Below are 15504 nucleotides of genomic sequence, written 5' to 3' on the forward strand. Positions count from 1 at the left end.
GAGTAGCTGGGACTACAGGGGTGTTGCCACCATGTCCAGCTAATTTTTGTATTTTTAGTAGAGACGGGGTTTCACCATGCTGGCCAGGCTGGTCTCCAACTCCTGGCCTCGTGATCTGCCTGCCTTGGCAAAGTGCTGGGATTATAGGCATGAGCCACCGCGCCTGGCTACAAGTTTTTTTTTTTTTTGAGACGGAGTCTTGCTCTGTCGCCCAGGCTGGAATGCAATGGCATGATCTTGGCTCACTACAACCTCTGCCTCCTGGGTTCAAGCGATTCTCCTGCCTCAGACTCCCGAGTAGCTGGGATTACAGGTGGGCACCACCACGGCCAGCTAATTTTTGTGTTTTTAGTAGAGACAGGGTTTCACCATGTTAGCCAGGCTGGTCTCAAACTCCTGACCTCAGATGATCCACCCTCCTCAGTCTTCCAAAGTGCTGGGATTACAGGCGTAAGCCACCGCACCTGGCCCATCTATAAGTATTAATATAAGTATTAAGCATCAAAAAAAATCTGTAAGTGTTAAGCCAACTTCTTTAATGCTTCTGGTAGTTCTATGAACTTAAACTAGCTGGCTTGTTTCCGTTGCTTATTGCTGAAAATCTTGGCTGATATGTTTCGAGGGCCCTGGTCTTGCCAGTCTCTTTCCTTACCTTGTAGCACATTCTCCCTCCTTTGAGTTGACAAGCATCTTCCTCCTCAGAGCCTTGGCACATGCTGTTACCTCTGCCTGGAACATTCCTTACCCCCACCTTCCTACCCACCACCCACCCACAGGCGGATCACTCAGTTTAAATGTCACGTCCTCAGGGAGACCTTCCCCGGCCCACCCCCAGTCTGGGCTTTGGGCTCCTGCTACAGACTCAGGCTGCACTGGGTTTGCAGCACTTTGTTACAACTGCCACAGGTCATTTGTACCCAGGAGTCCTCTAGGGAGAGTGTGTCTCATTCCAGGGTCCTGGCGTATAGTTGAGGTTGAGGAAAAATCAATTCTCTTTCCCACACTCTCTAGGGAATCCCTCCTCTGTCTTTTTTTTTTTTTTTTTTTGAGATGGAGTCTCACTCTGTCACCCAGGCTGGAGTGCAGTGGCGCGATCTTGGCTCACTGCAAGCTCTGCCTCCCAGGTTCATGCCATTCTCCTGCCTCAGCCTCCCGAGTAGCTGGGACTACAGGTGCCTGCTAGCACGCCCGGCTAATTTTTTTTTTTTTAGTAGAGACGGGTTTCACCGTGTTAGCCAGGATGGTCTCATTCTCCTGAGCTCGTGATCCGCCCGCCTTGGCCTCCCAAAGTGCTGGGATTACAGGTGTGAGCCAACGCGCCCAGCCAGGAATCCCTCCTCTGTCTGACCTAACTGCCCTCTGCCCTGGAGCTGCTCAGCCTCTATCAATTTTTCTGACTCTCAGGGAACATTTTCATTCAGTTGCAAGACACAGAAACTCAAAAATCAAACCTGCTTACACAAAATAGTGAATGTACTGGCTCATGCACTTTTGTTTTTAAAGAGATGAGGTCTTATTGTGCTGCCCAGGCTGGATTTGAACTCCTGGGCCTAAGAAATCCTCCTGCCTTAGTCTCCTGAGTAGCTGGGACTACAGGAGCATGACTTTAAGTCCTGGTGTGAATCAGGCTTCAGAAACAGCTTGATCCTGGTTCCCAATAGTTTAGTCAAAAGTCATTCTCTCTTGTGTCTTCTTCTCTATGGCAGGTGCTCCCTAAGAAGTGACAAAGAAGGCCACTAACAGCTCTGGGCTCAAGACATTCCCACTTGGCAACTTCTCAATTGTTTTGGCAAAAGCCAGGAGAGTGGAGGTCTTCCCCACCTAGACTACATAAGCTGAAGGTGGGGATTTTCAAAGAAAAGCTTATTATAGGAAGAAGGGTAAACAGACACTAGGAAGCTTCTGATTATTATACCTAGTGATTCTGTGAGCCTTTACTGCACAAACTGTTCCCAAACTTAATTATTTAAAGCAATGTATTATTTCTCACAATTCTGTGATTGCTGGGCTCAGGTGGAAGTTCTGCTTATGCTGTGGATTGGCTATGCTAGAGGGTCTAGGATGTCTTCCCTCACATGTATGGAGCTGGCTGTTGGCTTCTCTCTCCACCTGGTCTGTGGTAGCCACACCGTCTAGCCCAAACTTCCTTTCACAGTCTCAGGAACAGAAGCTGCACTGGCACTTAAGTCCTAACCTTGGAAGTCGTACAGTCATGTCACTGAATTCTCTGATCAAAGCAACTCACAAGACTAGTTCAGATTCAAGAGACTGGGAAATGGACCTGCCCCATCTTGATGGGAGCAATGATAAAGTCACCTTGCAAAAGGACACAGGCACAGGGAGGCAGTGATTCACGGGAGGCCATTATTGAAACAATCAACTGTGTTCCACAACTCGCCTCTTCAAGTTCCTTTCACTAAGCCTCCTCCCACCCTAGCAACCTGGCTCCTTTGACCTTCATGACTACTAGAGGATCATCTCCCTCAGTAAGTCTTTCCAGCCAAGGTGCGGTGGCTCACGTCTGCAATCCCAGCACTCTGGTAGGCCGAGGTGGGAGGATCGTTTGAGCTCCGGAGTTCAAGACCAGCCTGGGCAACACAGTGGGACCCTGTGTCTACAAAAAATAAGATAATTAGCTGGGTATGGTGGTGTGCACCTGTAGTCCCAGCTACTCGGGAGGCTGAGGTGGGAGGATCATTTAAGTCAGGGAGGTCGAGGCTGCAATGAGCTGTGTTTGCACCACTGCATTCCAGCCTGTGTGACAGAGTGAGACTCTGTTTCAAAAAACAAACAACATAAATGTCTTTCCTGTGAAATCCCAGCAATGGTCCCTACCAGACCATACCCATTTTTATTCATTTATTCATTAACGTATTCAATCACCAAGCAATTATTAAAACATAACCACAGTCCTATGCTAGGGACCAGGGATGCAGTATCGTAAGACCCAATTCCTGCCCTCAAGCAGTTTCTAGTCTAAAAGAAGAGACAGGGAATTAGATCATCGTAACACAGCATATTAAGGGCTATGCTAGAGGGGAACACAGGGCATCTGGGAACACAAAGGGCAGCCAACTTGGCCTTGGGGGCCAGTGATCTCTGGATGAGTGGAGGTCCCCAGGTTGACAAGGGGAGCTGGAGCAAGTATTAGGCAGAAATCTTGGTTGCAAGTGATAGAAACTCAACTCCAGCTGACTTAAAGAAAAGTCATTAACTAAAAAGTCCTGGGGGATATTAGCTTCAGGCATAGTTGGATCCAGGTAGTCATCAGAAATGAGTCTATCCTTATCTGGAGTACAGTGGTGTGATCTTGGCTCACTGCAACCTCTGCCTCACGGGTTCAAGCGACACTCCTGCCTCAGCCTCCTGAGTAGCTGGGACTACAAACGTGCGCCACCACGCCTGACTAATTTTTGTATTTTTATTAGAGACGGGGTTTCACCATGTTGGCCAGGCTGGTCTTGAACTCCTGGCTTCAAGTAATCTGCCTGCTTTGGCCTCCCAAAGTACTGGGGTTACAGGTGTGAGCCACCGCGCCCGGCCTCCTCTGTGTTGGCTTAGTTCTGAAGCAGGCTGTCCTTACATGCTGGACACTAACAGCTGAAGACTATGACTGTGATTATTCAGTCGGGTCACAGGCTCACTCCTGGAATCAGGGAGCAGGTTAGTCCCTCGGAACCACAGGATCTGAGAATGCAGCAGGTTTGGCATCCAAAGGAGAAAAGGAAAAGAAGGGCTGTGGAGCTGGCCTGACATCAGGTGTACTAAGTTACAGCCCTCAAACAGAGAGGGCCTCCTGAGGGAAGTGTCCTGAGGGAAGGAGAAATCGGCCTTGGGAATGAGCAGATGTGCTAAGATCAAATCTCTCTCCAAGGCTACTTCTTGGTTGTGTAAGCTCTGCAAGACTTTGTCCCTGACTTTCTCCTGTGAAATCAAGTCTTTTCCAGTTGTCCTGAGGGTTAACTGAAATAGCAAATACAGGGGCTCGTGAAGTCACCCTGTTCTCTTCCCATTAAATCAAACAGTAAAGTCCCAGGGCTGGTCTACCTTGCTAGAAAAAAGAAGCGGACTCCACCTAGTGGCTAATGGGGTCATTGCGCTGAAGAGTTGATCATTTACAGAACTGCATTCTGATATCCCTAGACAGATGAAGAGAGCATATATGAACAGCAAGCTTGGGAGATCCGGGCCAGGGACGAGTCTGCCCTGTCTCTGTAATAGGGCTTTGCACAGGGCAGAGAGGTGAGGTTAGGTGGATGGATGGTCAGAGGGAGAAAGTGTTCTTCCTATTGTATTTTACACTAGCGACTGCTCATCAGAGCATCTGGTTTGGGGGTGGGGACAGCTCATCTGGCAGGGACTGCTGTGAGGGAAGGGCATTCTTCTTTTTCTTTCTTTTTTTTTTTTTTTGAGACGGAGTCTCGCTCTGTCGCCCAGGCTGGAGTGCAGTGGCGTGATCTCGGCTCACTGCAAGCTCTGCCTCCCGGGTTCATGCCGTTCTCCTGCCTCAGCCTCCCAGTAGCTGGGACTACAGGCACCCGCCACTATGACTGGCTAATTTTTTGTATTTTTAGTAGAGACGGGGTTTCTCTGTGTTAGCAGGATGGTCTTGATCTCCTAACCTTGTGATCCGCCCACTTCAGACTCCCAAAGTGCTGGGATTACAGGTGTGAGCCACCGCACCTGGCTTTTTTTTTTTTTTTTTTAAGAGGCTCCCACTATGTTGCCCAGGCTGGACTTGAACTCCTGGGCTCAAGCGATCCTCCTGCCTCAGCCTCCTGAGCAGCTGGGATTACAGGCACGTGCACCACACCCGGCTTAGGGCTCTGGGAGGAAACTCTACCTGTTCATTGCTGCTTCTTTAGGATTTGAGCTGGGAACTGTGATTTCTTCTAACTTCCACTTCACAAGACAGTATCAAAGCCTCGGGTCACATATAGCTGGCGGCAGTGCTCAGGCCAACACTTAGGGCCCCTGAATCTCAGGCCCTTGTCCCTCATGCCAGCCCTCATTGGCTGCTATACAGGTGCATGTCTAGATCTGTGTCTGCACTGGTGGGTTGTTCTATTCAAACAGCTGCTTTGCATCTAGCTCTGGGCTAAGAGCATATGCTTCCACTTCCTCTTGGTTCCATTTCATGCATGATTCCGTTTCTTCCCCTCAGGTGTGACACCTCAGTAGTGTCACTGGCCAAAGAGCCTTGGGCCTGGGATAAGCAGGGGCTCCCCAGTAGTGGAGGGTGACTTTTCGCTGGACCCCAGTAAAGAATCACTTCTAGCCACTATGCTTTTTCCCCCGGCTCAGTCAGGCCGAATTACTGAATCTTATTACATGGGGCTATACCACATGCCATCTGCTTGTGGCCTTACCCCTGCTCCAGGGGGATTCAGGGCTTACTTCAGGTCAACAATAGAAAGAGCAGCAGCTATCATTTATATAGCATTTATCATGTGTAAGGCACTATTAATTATTTCGTATCTATGTATTCTTTTTTTTTTTTTTTTTTTTTTGAGATGGAGTGTTGCTCTGTAGCCCAGGCTGGAGTGCAGTGGTGCAATCTCGGCTCACTGCAAGCTCCGCCTCCCAGATTCAGGCCATTCTCCTGGCTCAGCCTCCTGAGTAGCTGGGACTACAGGCGCCCGCCACCATGCACGGCTCATTTTTTGTACTTTTAGTAGAAACGGGGTTTCACCGTGTTAGCCAGGATGGTCTCGATCTCCTGACCTCATGCTCCGCCCACCTCGGCCTCCCGAAGTGCTAGGATTACAGGCGTGAGCCACCGCGCCCGGCCATATTCTTTTAATTCTCACAATCACCCTGTGAGGTAGGTACTAATGTTCCACCCTGAGGCAGCTTTGCGATGGCAGAGCTGGGATCTGAACCTTAGCTCCTTGCTTCCCAGAACCTGGGTTTTCGCCACTACACTAGACTGCCTCTCCAGAGCTGATGCCTCTCTGAGACCCTCCCTAGGCACTGGAGCCATGAGCAGAGGCTCCCTCACATGCTTGCCTGCTGTATTATGGGTCCTAAGTATTGATTTCTGAGGCCATTCGAGGCTACAAAATTCAAACCTGTCTTGAGGATGCTAAGAGTAAGAGGGGCCCTGATTTCAAGTCAGGAACTATGGATTCAAATTCCTGGGTGCCACCAGAATGGCCAATATTAAAAAAACTGACAACACCAAGTGCTAACAAAGACATGGAGCTGCTGGAGCTCCCACACACTGCTGGTGAGGATGTAAGTCAATAGAGCCACTTTGGAAAACTGTTTGGCAGTGTCTAGACAAGCTAAACATATGCCTACTCTATGATTCCACGCCTGAGTACGAGTGAACATGTGTACCAAGCAACATGTACAAAATCCTTCACAGCAGTTTTATTTATGATACCCCCAAACTAGAAACAACCCAATTGTCCCTCAACAGGATGGCTGGGCCAGGCGTGGTGGCTCACGCTTGTAATCCCAGCACTTTTGGAGGCTGAGGTGCGTGGATCGCTTGAGCCCAGGAGTTTGAGACCAGCCTGGGTAACAGGGTGAGACCCCATCCCTACAAAAAATACGAAAAACTAGCTGGCATGGTGGCATGTGTCTGTAGTCCCAGCTACTTGGGAGGCTGAGGCGGGAGGATCACTTGAGCCCAGGAGTTCGAGACCAGCCTGGGCAACAGAGTGAGACTCCATCTTTACAAAAAATAGAAAAAATTAGCTGGTGTGGTGGCATGTGCCTGTAGTCTCAGCTACTTGGGAGGCTGAGGTGGGAGGATCCCTTGAGCCGAGGAGGTCGAGGCTGCAGTGAGTCTTGATGGCACCAGTGCATTCCAGCCTGGGGGCCAGAGTGAGAACATCTCAAAAACAAAAACAAAAAAGTAGGATGGCTAAATTGTGCTACATTCAAATAAAGGACCACTACACAGCATGAAAAAACTCAACTTGTTTTTTTTTTTTGAGACGGAATCTTACTATCTCACCTAGGCTGGAGTGCAGTGGCGCGATCTCAGCTCACTTGCAACCTCTGCCTCCCAGGTTCAAGCGATTCTCCTGCCTCAGCCTCCCGAGCAGCTGAGATTATAGGCATCCACCACCATGACCGGCTAATTTTTGTATTTTTAGTAGAGACAGGGTTTCACCATGTTGGCTAGGCTGGTCTCAAGGTCCTGACCTCAAGTGATGCGCCCGCCTCGGCCTCCCAAAGTGCTGGGATTACAGGCATGTGCCACTGCGCCTGGCTGAAAAAAAAAACTGAACTTCTGAGACATACAGTAACATGGGTGAATTCCACAAACTAATATTGTGCAAAATGTATGATTCCATTTTTATAAAACTCAAGAGCAAGCAAAACTAATCTATAATGATAGAGGTCAAAATAGTGGTTACTTCTGGGGGATACTGACTAGGAGGGGAAATGAGGGAATGTTTTAGGGACCTGGCAATGTTCTGTATCTTGATCTGGAGGGTGACTGCCCCAATGTATACATGTAAGTGAGGATTCATCAAATTGAAGTCTAAAATTGGTGCACATTACTGAATGTATGGTGTACCTCAGAAAGTTAGAAAAAAATGGAAACAGTTAAACAATTTCTGGGTATGGTGCACAGTTGTTTTTGTCCCCCTCCCCCTGCATCCATCCCCCCTTAATCTGGAAAGAGCCCTACAACCTTCTTCTTTTGGGGTTCCATCACTCCCTCTCTCAATGTTTTAGGTGGAGCCGACTCAGCTTTAGGCACATGACCCAGGCCCCAAATCGGAGTGCCTTTTCCCCTAGCCACAATGATTAATTCAGGGATGAGAACAGGACTAAACCAGTTGAGGCAATCCCAGATATTCTGTTGGAACTGGTGGAGAAAGGTGTTCTTTCCACTGTTGTTACTAACGTATCAGGATAGAAGCCTGGGGCTGCCAGTGGCCACCTTGGCACCTCTTGGAGAGAGCTTGCCTGAGAGAGGGCACACAGAGGAAAGGAGAGGGATAGAAAATTCTTCCTGATGAGACCATCTCTGAGTCTATGTCCGGCTATCACTGTATGTGGATTTTTCATTAAGTGAATCAATACATTTACTTTTTTAGCTAATCGCTTTGATTTGGGTTTCTAACACTTTAATAATTAGAGTCTACTACACTGGGAATGGACAAAATTATGAGAAAAATGGAGGGATTTGGAATATAAACATTGAGCCTTGTCTCATCTGTTTTGTGGGTGCTGCCCCTGCCCTGAGTGGCTGCTCACCCTGTGAGACCACGGCACTGGCAGGAGCTGGGTGAGGCAGGCTGCAGGGGCCATGTGGGAGGGACTCTGGTCCTCATTCGTAAAGGGTTCCAGAGGAAGTCTAGAGAACTGGATTCTACTCTCCATTTTGTCATTTCTTAGAGGCAAGACCTTGGGCAAATCATGACACCTCTTTCAGCCTGTTCCTTCTCTCCATGGTTTTTATTTTATTTTTTGTTTTTTGTAGAGGTGGGATTTCACCACGTTGGCCAGGATGGTCTTGAACTCCTGGCCTCAAGTGATACACCCGCCTCGGCCTCCCAAAGTGCTGGGATTACAGGTGTGAACCACCCTGCCTGGCCTCCTTCTCTATATGGAATATCAACTCTTAGCTCAAAGGTTGTTATGCAGATGAAATGCTGGCTTCCCAATCTCTCCAGCTTTTTTTTTTTTTTTTTGCCAGGTGGGTTCATGGCCGTCCGGCTCATGCATCTGCAACTCCGGTTCATCCTTTCTTGCCTTCACCTCTCGATACTGGACTACAGGTTTTTTTTTTTTTTTGAGACGGAGTCTTGCTCTGTCGCCCGGGCTGGAGTGCAGTGGCGCAGTCTCGGCTCACTGCAAGCTCCACCTCCCGGGTTCACGCCATTCTCCTGCCTCAGCCTCTCCGAGTAGCTGGGACTACAGGCGCCCGCCACCACGCCCGGCTAATTTTTTGTATTTTTTAGTAGAGACAGGGTTTCACCGTGGTCTCGATCTCCTGACCTCGTGATCCGCCCGCCTCGGCCTCCCAAAGTGCTGGGATTACAAGCATGAGCCACCGCGCCCGGCCATTTTTTTGTATTTTTAGTAGAGACGGGTTTCACCATGGTCTCGATCTCCTGACCTCGTGATCCGCCTGCCTCGGCCTCCCAAAGTGCTGGGATTACAAGCGTGAGCCACCGCGCCTGGCCTCAACCTCTCCAGCTTTTTTATACCCTTGGCTGAGTCAGCTCCTGCATCCTGGGCATTCTTATCATTGTCATCATGATCTTTGACTGTGTGTGAACCCGTAAGGGCAAGAAAGTGTTCATCTCTAGGTCCCTTTACCAACAGGGCTGGCCACACAGCCGGTAGGTACTACAAAGTGGTCTTGCAAGCCGGAGGCTCACGGTATGATAGCCCACTCACCCCCTGCCCTTCATTTCCTTGCTTGGTAGATGGGGCTGAATCTGACATACTAGGTGGCTTAGAAGGACTCTGGGGAATTGCTGAGGCAGTCTAATCTTGGGAAGCTGAGAACCTCCCCTGGGGCTGTGTAGAGCCTTTCACAGCTGACCAGGAGCAGGGGCTGAGTGGTACTGAGTGGGAGCTGAGGCTGCCTGGGCCCCTTCCTCAAATCTGGCTGTCTACACTAAAGGATGGACAAAGAGCTCTTGAGGCCATAACACTCCTTTCTTTTTTTAAATTTTAAAAATTATTATTTTTAGAGACAGGGTCTTGCTCTGTTGTCCAGACTGGAGTACAGTGGCATAATCATAGGTTACTGCTACCTTGAACTTATGGTTAAAGCGATCCTCCTGCTGCACCCTTCCAGGTAGCCACGACTACAGGCATGCACCACCACACCTGGCTATCTTCTTTTAAAATTTTTTATTTATTTTGAAACAGGAGTCTCGCTCTGTCACCTAGGCTGGAGTGCCGTGGCACGATCTCGGCTCACTGCAACCCTCCGCCTCCCGGGTTCAAGCAATTTTCCTGCCTCAGCCTCCCGAGCAGCTGGGACTACAGATGCGTGCCACCACGCCCAGCTGATTTTTGTATTTTTTATAGAGATGGGGTTTGCCATGTTGGTCAGGCTGGTCTCGAACTCCTGACCTCAGGTTATCCACCTGCCTTGGCCTCTCAAAGTGCTCGGATTACAGGCGTGAGCCACGGCGCCCAGCCTTCAAATTTATTTTTATACTTTTTTTTTTTTTTTTGAGATAAGAGTCTTGTTATGTTGCCCTGGCTGGAGTGCAGTGGTTATTCACAGGCATGATCATAGCATACTACAGGCTGGAACTCCTGGGCTTGAATGGTCTTTCTGCCTTAGCCTCCTGAGCAGCTGGGACTATAGGTGCATGCCGCCACACCTGGCTATAACACTCCTTCTCAGCTCATTTTTGAGTCATGGAAAATGCTCTTTCAAGAATCACCAGGCCTATGATAAGTCCCATGGAACAAACCTATCACTGTGTAAGAGCTGAGCAGGAAAAAACCAGCTCTCCTCATACACCTCATTTATTCATTCAATAAAACTTCATGACACACTACTATGGACATCAGGAAGTAGAGATGAATAAGGCTGGGTCTCTGCCCTAAGTGATTAGCCTGGAAAGCCATACTGGACACAGTTTCCATACTGGCCTCCTTGTCTCCTTTCCTGCCCCTCCGTGCATTCCTTTACATAGCAGCCAGAATAATTCTCTCAAACATAAAGCAGATCCCCAGCTTAAACCCTTTAAAGACCTTCATGAGGCCCTATGTGACAGGAGAAGCAGGAAAAGGTGGATGAGAAGATGAGGCTGTATTGAGTTCAGGGGACCTGAACTCAAGGGAGACTTTCACAGGGTGCTTGTCTCTGTCCCAACTCCTAAAGTGACTACTGAGGTCTGAATGGGGTGGAGGTGAGGGGTCAAGACAGACATACTAGATCCAATGGCAATATGGCTCAAAACCCTAGGTCTGTTAAGTTGCAGTCTGGCTCATGGGGGAAATTCTTTATTTGGATGCTTCAGTGACCAAGAGACAGAGCATTAGGCACACACATAAGCACACACATACACACAAACACACACACACACACACACATCCACACACAATATGCAAAGCAAAGGCATTTCACAGGTGAAGGGACAGGGAGTGGGGGAAGGAGGCCACGAGAGCAGCTAGGGGCTTCTCTGACACAATGAAGAGAAGCCTCTGATGGTGACACTCCTTGGAATTCTTGCCTCAAAGCTACAAGGAAAAATCTATCCCTGTGGACTCAGTCCCAGGCCATAAAACATAGCAAAGATAGAGAAATCTGGGTGTGGGGCCTGGGGAACACCTGCTCCTCACTGTAGAACCTGCATCAGCTCTCTATTTCTTTCCCTGGGACCCAGAAATCGCCTGGTGGATGATGGGGAAGGCTAGCACCACAGCAACCTGGGCAAGGTGGTCTGCTGCACAAGGGGGAAGAGAGGGCTAGTAGGGCAGAGGGTAGCAATGAACCTCACAGCTAGCTGGCATGAGGCAGTTTGCCTTTAGGGGCAGAACCCTCAGGGAGACTTGCATGTGGGGCACTTTCCCATGTGACCTTGGGTCAGAGCACCTCTGATGGAGGAGGGGAAAGGTCCTATCCCCATTGGAGTGTCCTATGATCCCAGTGAACATGGACGCTGCCCCCAGGCCCCGGCTCATTGCCAACTGCTGCAGATCCTTAGCACCATTCAGGAACTGTGGAGAGGGGCAGCGGGGGTAGCAATGCTCCACCAAGACTGTGTCACTGCTCCAGGAGGAGACTTCACAGTTGGCAGAAACCTGCGCAACTGGCCATATCTGGTCTAAGACTCAGGAAAGCCTGCACCTTCTGGGGGAAGGCGGAGTGCCGGATTAGCTCCAAGCTCCCATGTTGCAGCCATTTCCTCTGTTTCCTGCCCCGGCCCAGGTTTGGCATGAAAGTTCCAGGTTTCGCTGGAAGTATAGGGCCCAGAGAGCTCTCTGCTCTTTAGTTGCAAGAACTGGCCCAAAACTGACCTTTAGAGGAAAGACAGGTGGCAGGGGCCTCAGCACCTATGGCCCAGAGAGGTTGGGGAAGGGGGAAAGCCACCCTCCAAACTACCACCCCGCGAGACCCCAAGTCTCTCAATACCCTTGCCTCCCCTGTCATGACCTACAGGACCCCTGCCAAAGGGGAGCAGCAGGAGTGAATTAGCCTGGACCAATCGGAGGCTGTCTGTGGCCCAATCCTGCCTCAGGCCTGTGTACTTTCCTGGTAAGAACAAGGAGTAAGAGGGAGCCAAGGGCTGAGCAGTCACGGGAAGCTGGCTCATGGCTGGCCCAACATGGGATGCTGGGAAGAATCACCTCTAGTCTTCCAAGGTGGTTGAGTCTTTCTGAACGGGTTGCCTTTGCATTGGAATCTGGCCCAGGGATGATGCCACTGTTTTTGGTGACCTGTATTTGAGAAGGAACAAAGGAAGAAGGTCAGTGTGTGGCAGCTGTATTGGCTTATTGCAATGATAGCACTGCCCTTTCTAGGGCCTTGGAGTAATAGACAGGACACTTTTCCTTCCCTGAGGTCCACTGTGGGCTGGCAGAATGCTGGATGCTTAGCTTCCATCATTCCATCCTCATGGCAATTCTGCAAGGTGAGAAACAGCACCCTCATTTTACATACAAGGAAACTAAAGCTCAGGAAGTTTAAGTGGCTGGCCCAAAGTATGTTTTTAAGTGGTAGGTTCAGGACTGTAGCCAATGCCTTTTCACTATACCAAACTACTGCCTACAGGGCCCTATACAAACTCATTCCATTTGGTAGTGGCAGAGTAAAATGAATGGGCTTTGAAGTCAAACAGGCTTGAATCCTAGGTCTAACTCCAAGTAACTAAGTGACCTTGGGCAAGTCAATTAACCTATCTGATAATTAGGCTTCCTTTGGTTGTAAAAGGTGGGGTTAATTTCAGACCTTTTGTTGAGAATTTAATGAGACTGAATCAGGTGTTCAACAAATTATAGCTTTATTCTGACAGAATTAGAGGCTTTTTAAAAATTTTGAGACAGGATCTCACTCAGGCACCCAGGCTGGAGTATAGTGGTGCCATCATAGCTCACTGCAACTCATAGCTCACTCCAACTCCTGGGCTCAAGCTATTCTCCCACTTCAGCCTCTCAAGTAGTTGGGACTACAGGCATGCACCGCCACACCTGGCTAACTTTATTTTTTGTAGACAGGGTCTCACTACATTGCCCATGTTGGGAGAATTACAGACTTATTGACTTGCCCAAGGTCACACTGCTGGAAAGTTTAGCAAGAGAACAGTGAACAACACTGGCAATTTCAGGTGTGGGTAGCCCCAGGGCGGGGCTCTGGTTGGCTTCAGGTTGTCTATTGTAACTGTCATCAGCCAGGCTGCAAGGGAGGTATGTATGCTGAAATACTGCGGGGCTGAGTTGCTGGGGCTTGTCTCAAGTCTATACCTAAGAGTCCCCCAAAGTAAAAAACATATTCACAGGTGAAGAGGATGATCTGCTACCATGTGAGAGAGGAGACTCCAGACAGAGCAGAGAGAACTAAGGACATTTTTTACACCAATACTCTGTGTTTCTACCACCTTTAAATCATTCAGCTCAATGAGCAAAGCAAAATCAATGACCAAAGTCAAAGCAATCATTTCAGCAGCTTGCCTGCCTGAAACTCAGTTTCCTTGTCTGTAAAATGGGAATTCTTCTACCCATCTCAGAAGGTTATGCTGGGGCCAGGTGCAGTGGCTCACGCCTGCAATCCCAGCACTCTGGGAGGCCGAGGCAGCGGTGGGGGGGATCACTTGAGCTCAGGAGTTTGAGACCAGCCTGGCCAATATGGTGAAACCCCATCTCTACTAAAAAAAAACAAAAAACGTTATGTTGTGGCACACTGCTCATACCACACATTTCCCTTTGGAGAGGAAGGGACAGAACCATGTGGGCCCGCCAGGCCAGGCCCTATCCTCTTCATATCAATGGTGCCATAGCCTACTTCTGAGCCTGACGCCTTGGGAAGAGCATGCTGTGAGCCAGACAGGCTTCAGTTTGAATCATGACCTTGCTTCATTCACATCACCACTTTGAATGCTGGTTGTCTATATGTATAAAATGGGAATAATTATCTCTTGCTCTCAGGGTTGGAAGGATTATCTGAGAAAATCTGCTTGACATATGTCCTGCAACAGAAGAGGGGCTCAATGAATGTTAGTCACTTCCAAGATTACCATGAACAGGTAACTCTCTGTTCACCTGGTTCCTTCAAAACCCTTATCACAATCTGTGATTATTGGTTGTTTACTTGCTTAGTCTGTTTCCTCCCACCAGGCTGTAAGGTCAGGAGAGCAGAGACTGGGTCTGTCTCAGCCACCATTCAGAAGATGCTCAATATATATTTGATTAATGAATGAGAGGGCCTGGTCATATTTGATAATGACCTACAGAGGGAACTCCTGCCAGCAAAGGAGAGGGTCTCCAGGCCAGTGGAAAAGCACTTCCCCAGTCAGAGTGCTACAGACTAGGAAAGCCAGGTGCTCTTGGGGTTCCACCAAGGAAATCATGTATGCTTCTCTATTAAACCCTTCAGCCCAACAGGTCCAAAGCCTGGGCAGAAGCTGGTGGAGAAATACATATAGAGGAGACACTTGTTCCTGTTACATGATTCATCTTCTATTCACTGAAAAAAGGCTGCCAGCATTCCATTTCAGCCGAGAACTACCTGGCTTTGTTCTGATGCAGAAGTTCTGAGCTCCTGCTATGGATCCTAGAATTTCAAAAAATGGTTACTTACTGGTTCTTGTGTTTGAAGCCGCTGACATGAGCTTGGTACTGTTCTATGGAGTTCAGCACTATCTTACATGTTTTGCAGGGGTAGCCCTTTCCAGCTGAAACACATCAAAATCAAGATCTTAGTAATCCAGAAAGAAGGAACCTGAAGACCGATGCTTTTCAGAGTGTACAAATGCCCTTCTAAGGATGGACAGGTGAGGCGAGGCGAGGTTGCTGGCCCTGATGAGAACCCAGAGGCCACAGTGCTCAGGAGGCACAGATTGTGTGCCTATGTGCTTCCTGGGGTTGGGAAGATCCTCATTCCTGTGTCCCTCGTCCCAGCATAGAGCCTGGCCCAGACTAGCTGTCTGCTGAGTGATAAAAGAATGACAGAACAAAGAGGTGACATTTGGTCTGTCTTTTCTACCTTGACTGTGCTAAGTGGCCTCATTAAGGATGCCCTTCACTGAGAGATCTCTGGGAAGGTGCCACTCTCCTAGGGCTTGCAGTAACAGTAATTAATGAGAATGCTGGCTATGAAAATCAATCTGTCTTTCTACCCTGGGAATCACAGACCCTGTCTCACTTTACCAGGGCTGCTCCAATGACAAAGTGGCTTTTCCCACATGGTCTGGTAGTGAGTGAGGAGCCAGAATAGGGAACTGAACTGCTGGTTCTGCTTTCAGGTGATCTTAGTTAGATCCCTTCCTTTCTTCTGATCCTTAGCTTTTCTTTCTTTTTTTTTTTTTTTTTTTTTTTTTTTTTTTGAGACGGAGTCTCGCTCTGTGG

General features: G+C 48.8%; 1 protein-coding gene across 6 annotated transcripts in view; it reads right to left on the reverse strand.

The window, feature by feature from the left end:
- Nucleotides 1-15504, reverse strand: part of ZNF346 (zinc finger protein 346) — a 68173-nt gene that overhangs the window by 10899 nt on the left and 41770 nt on the right. For 3 of the 6 annotated variants that reach the window (XM_058440181.1, XM_032158734.2, XM_032158730.2), the window contains 2 exons: nucleotides 14738-14831; nucleotides 8793-12381 (listed from right to left, as the gene is read on the reverse strand). In XM_058440181.1, coding sequence (XP_058296164.1) covers nucleotides 12294-12381; nucleotides 14738-14831 — 182 coding nt within the window. In that variant the 3' untranslated portion in view covers nucleotides 8793-12293. Of the gene's footprint in view, nucleotides 1-8792; nucleotides 12382-14737; nucleotides 14832-15504 lie in introns of those variants that run through there. The other 3 variants (XM_032158729.2, XM_058440182.1, XM_032158735.2) reach the window with 3 other exon arrangements.

Source organism: Hylobates moloch, unplaced genomic scaffold (genome assembly GCF_009828535.3).
Source record: "Hylobates moloch isolate HMO894 unplaced genomic scaffold, HMol_V3 SCAFFOLD_6, whole genome shotgun sequence".
In the NCBI taxonomy this organism is placed as follows: domain Eukaryota; kingdom Metazoa; phylum Chordata; class Mammalia; order Primates; family Hylobatidae; genus Hylobates; species Hylobates moloch.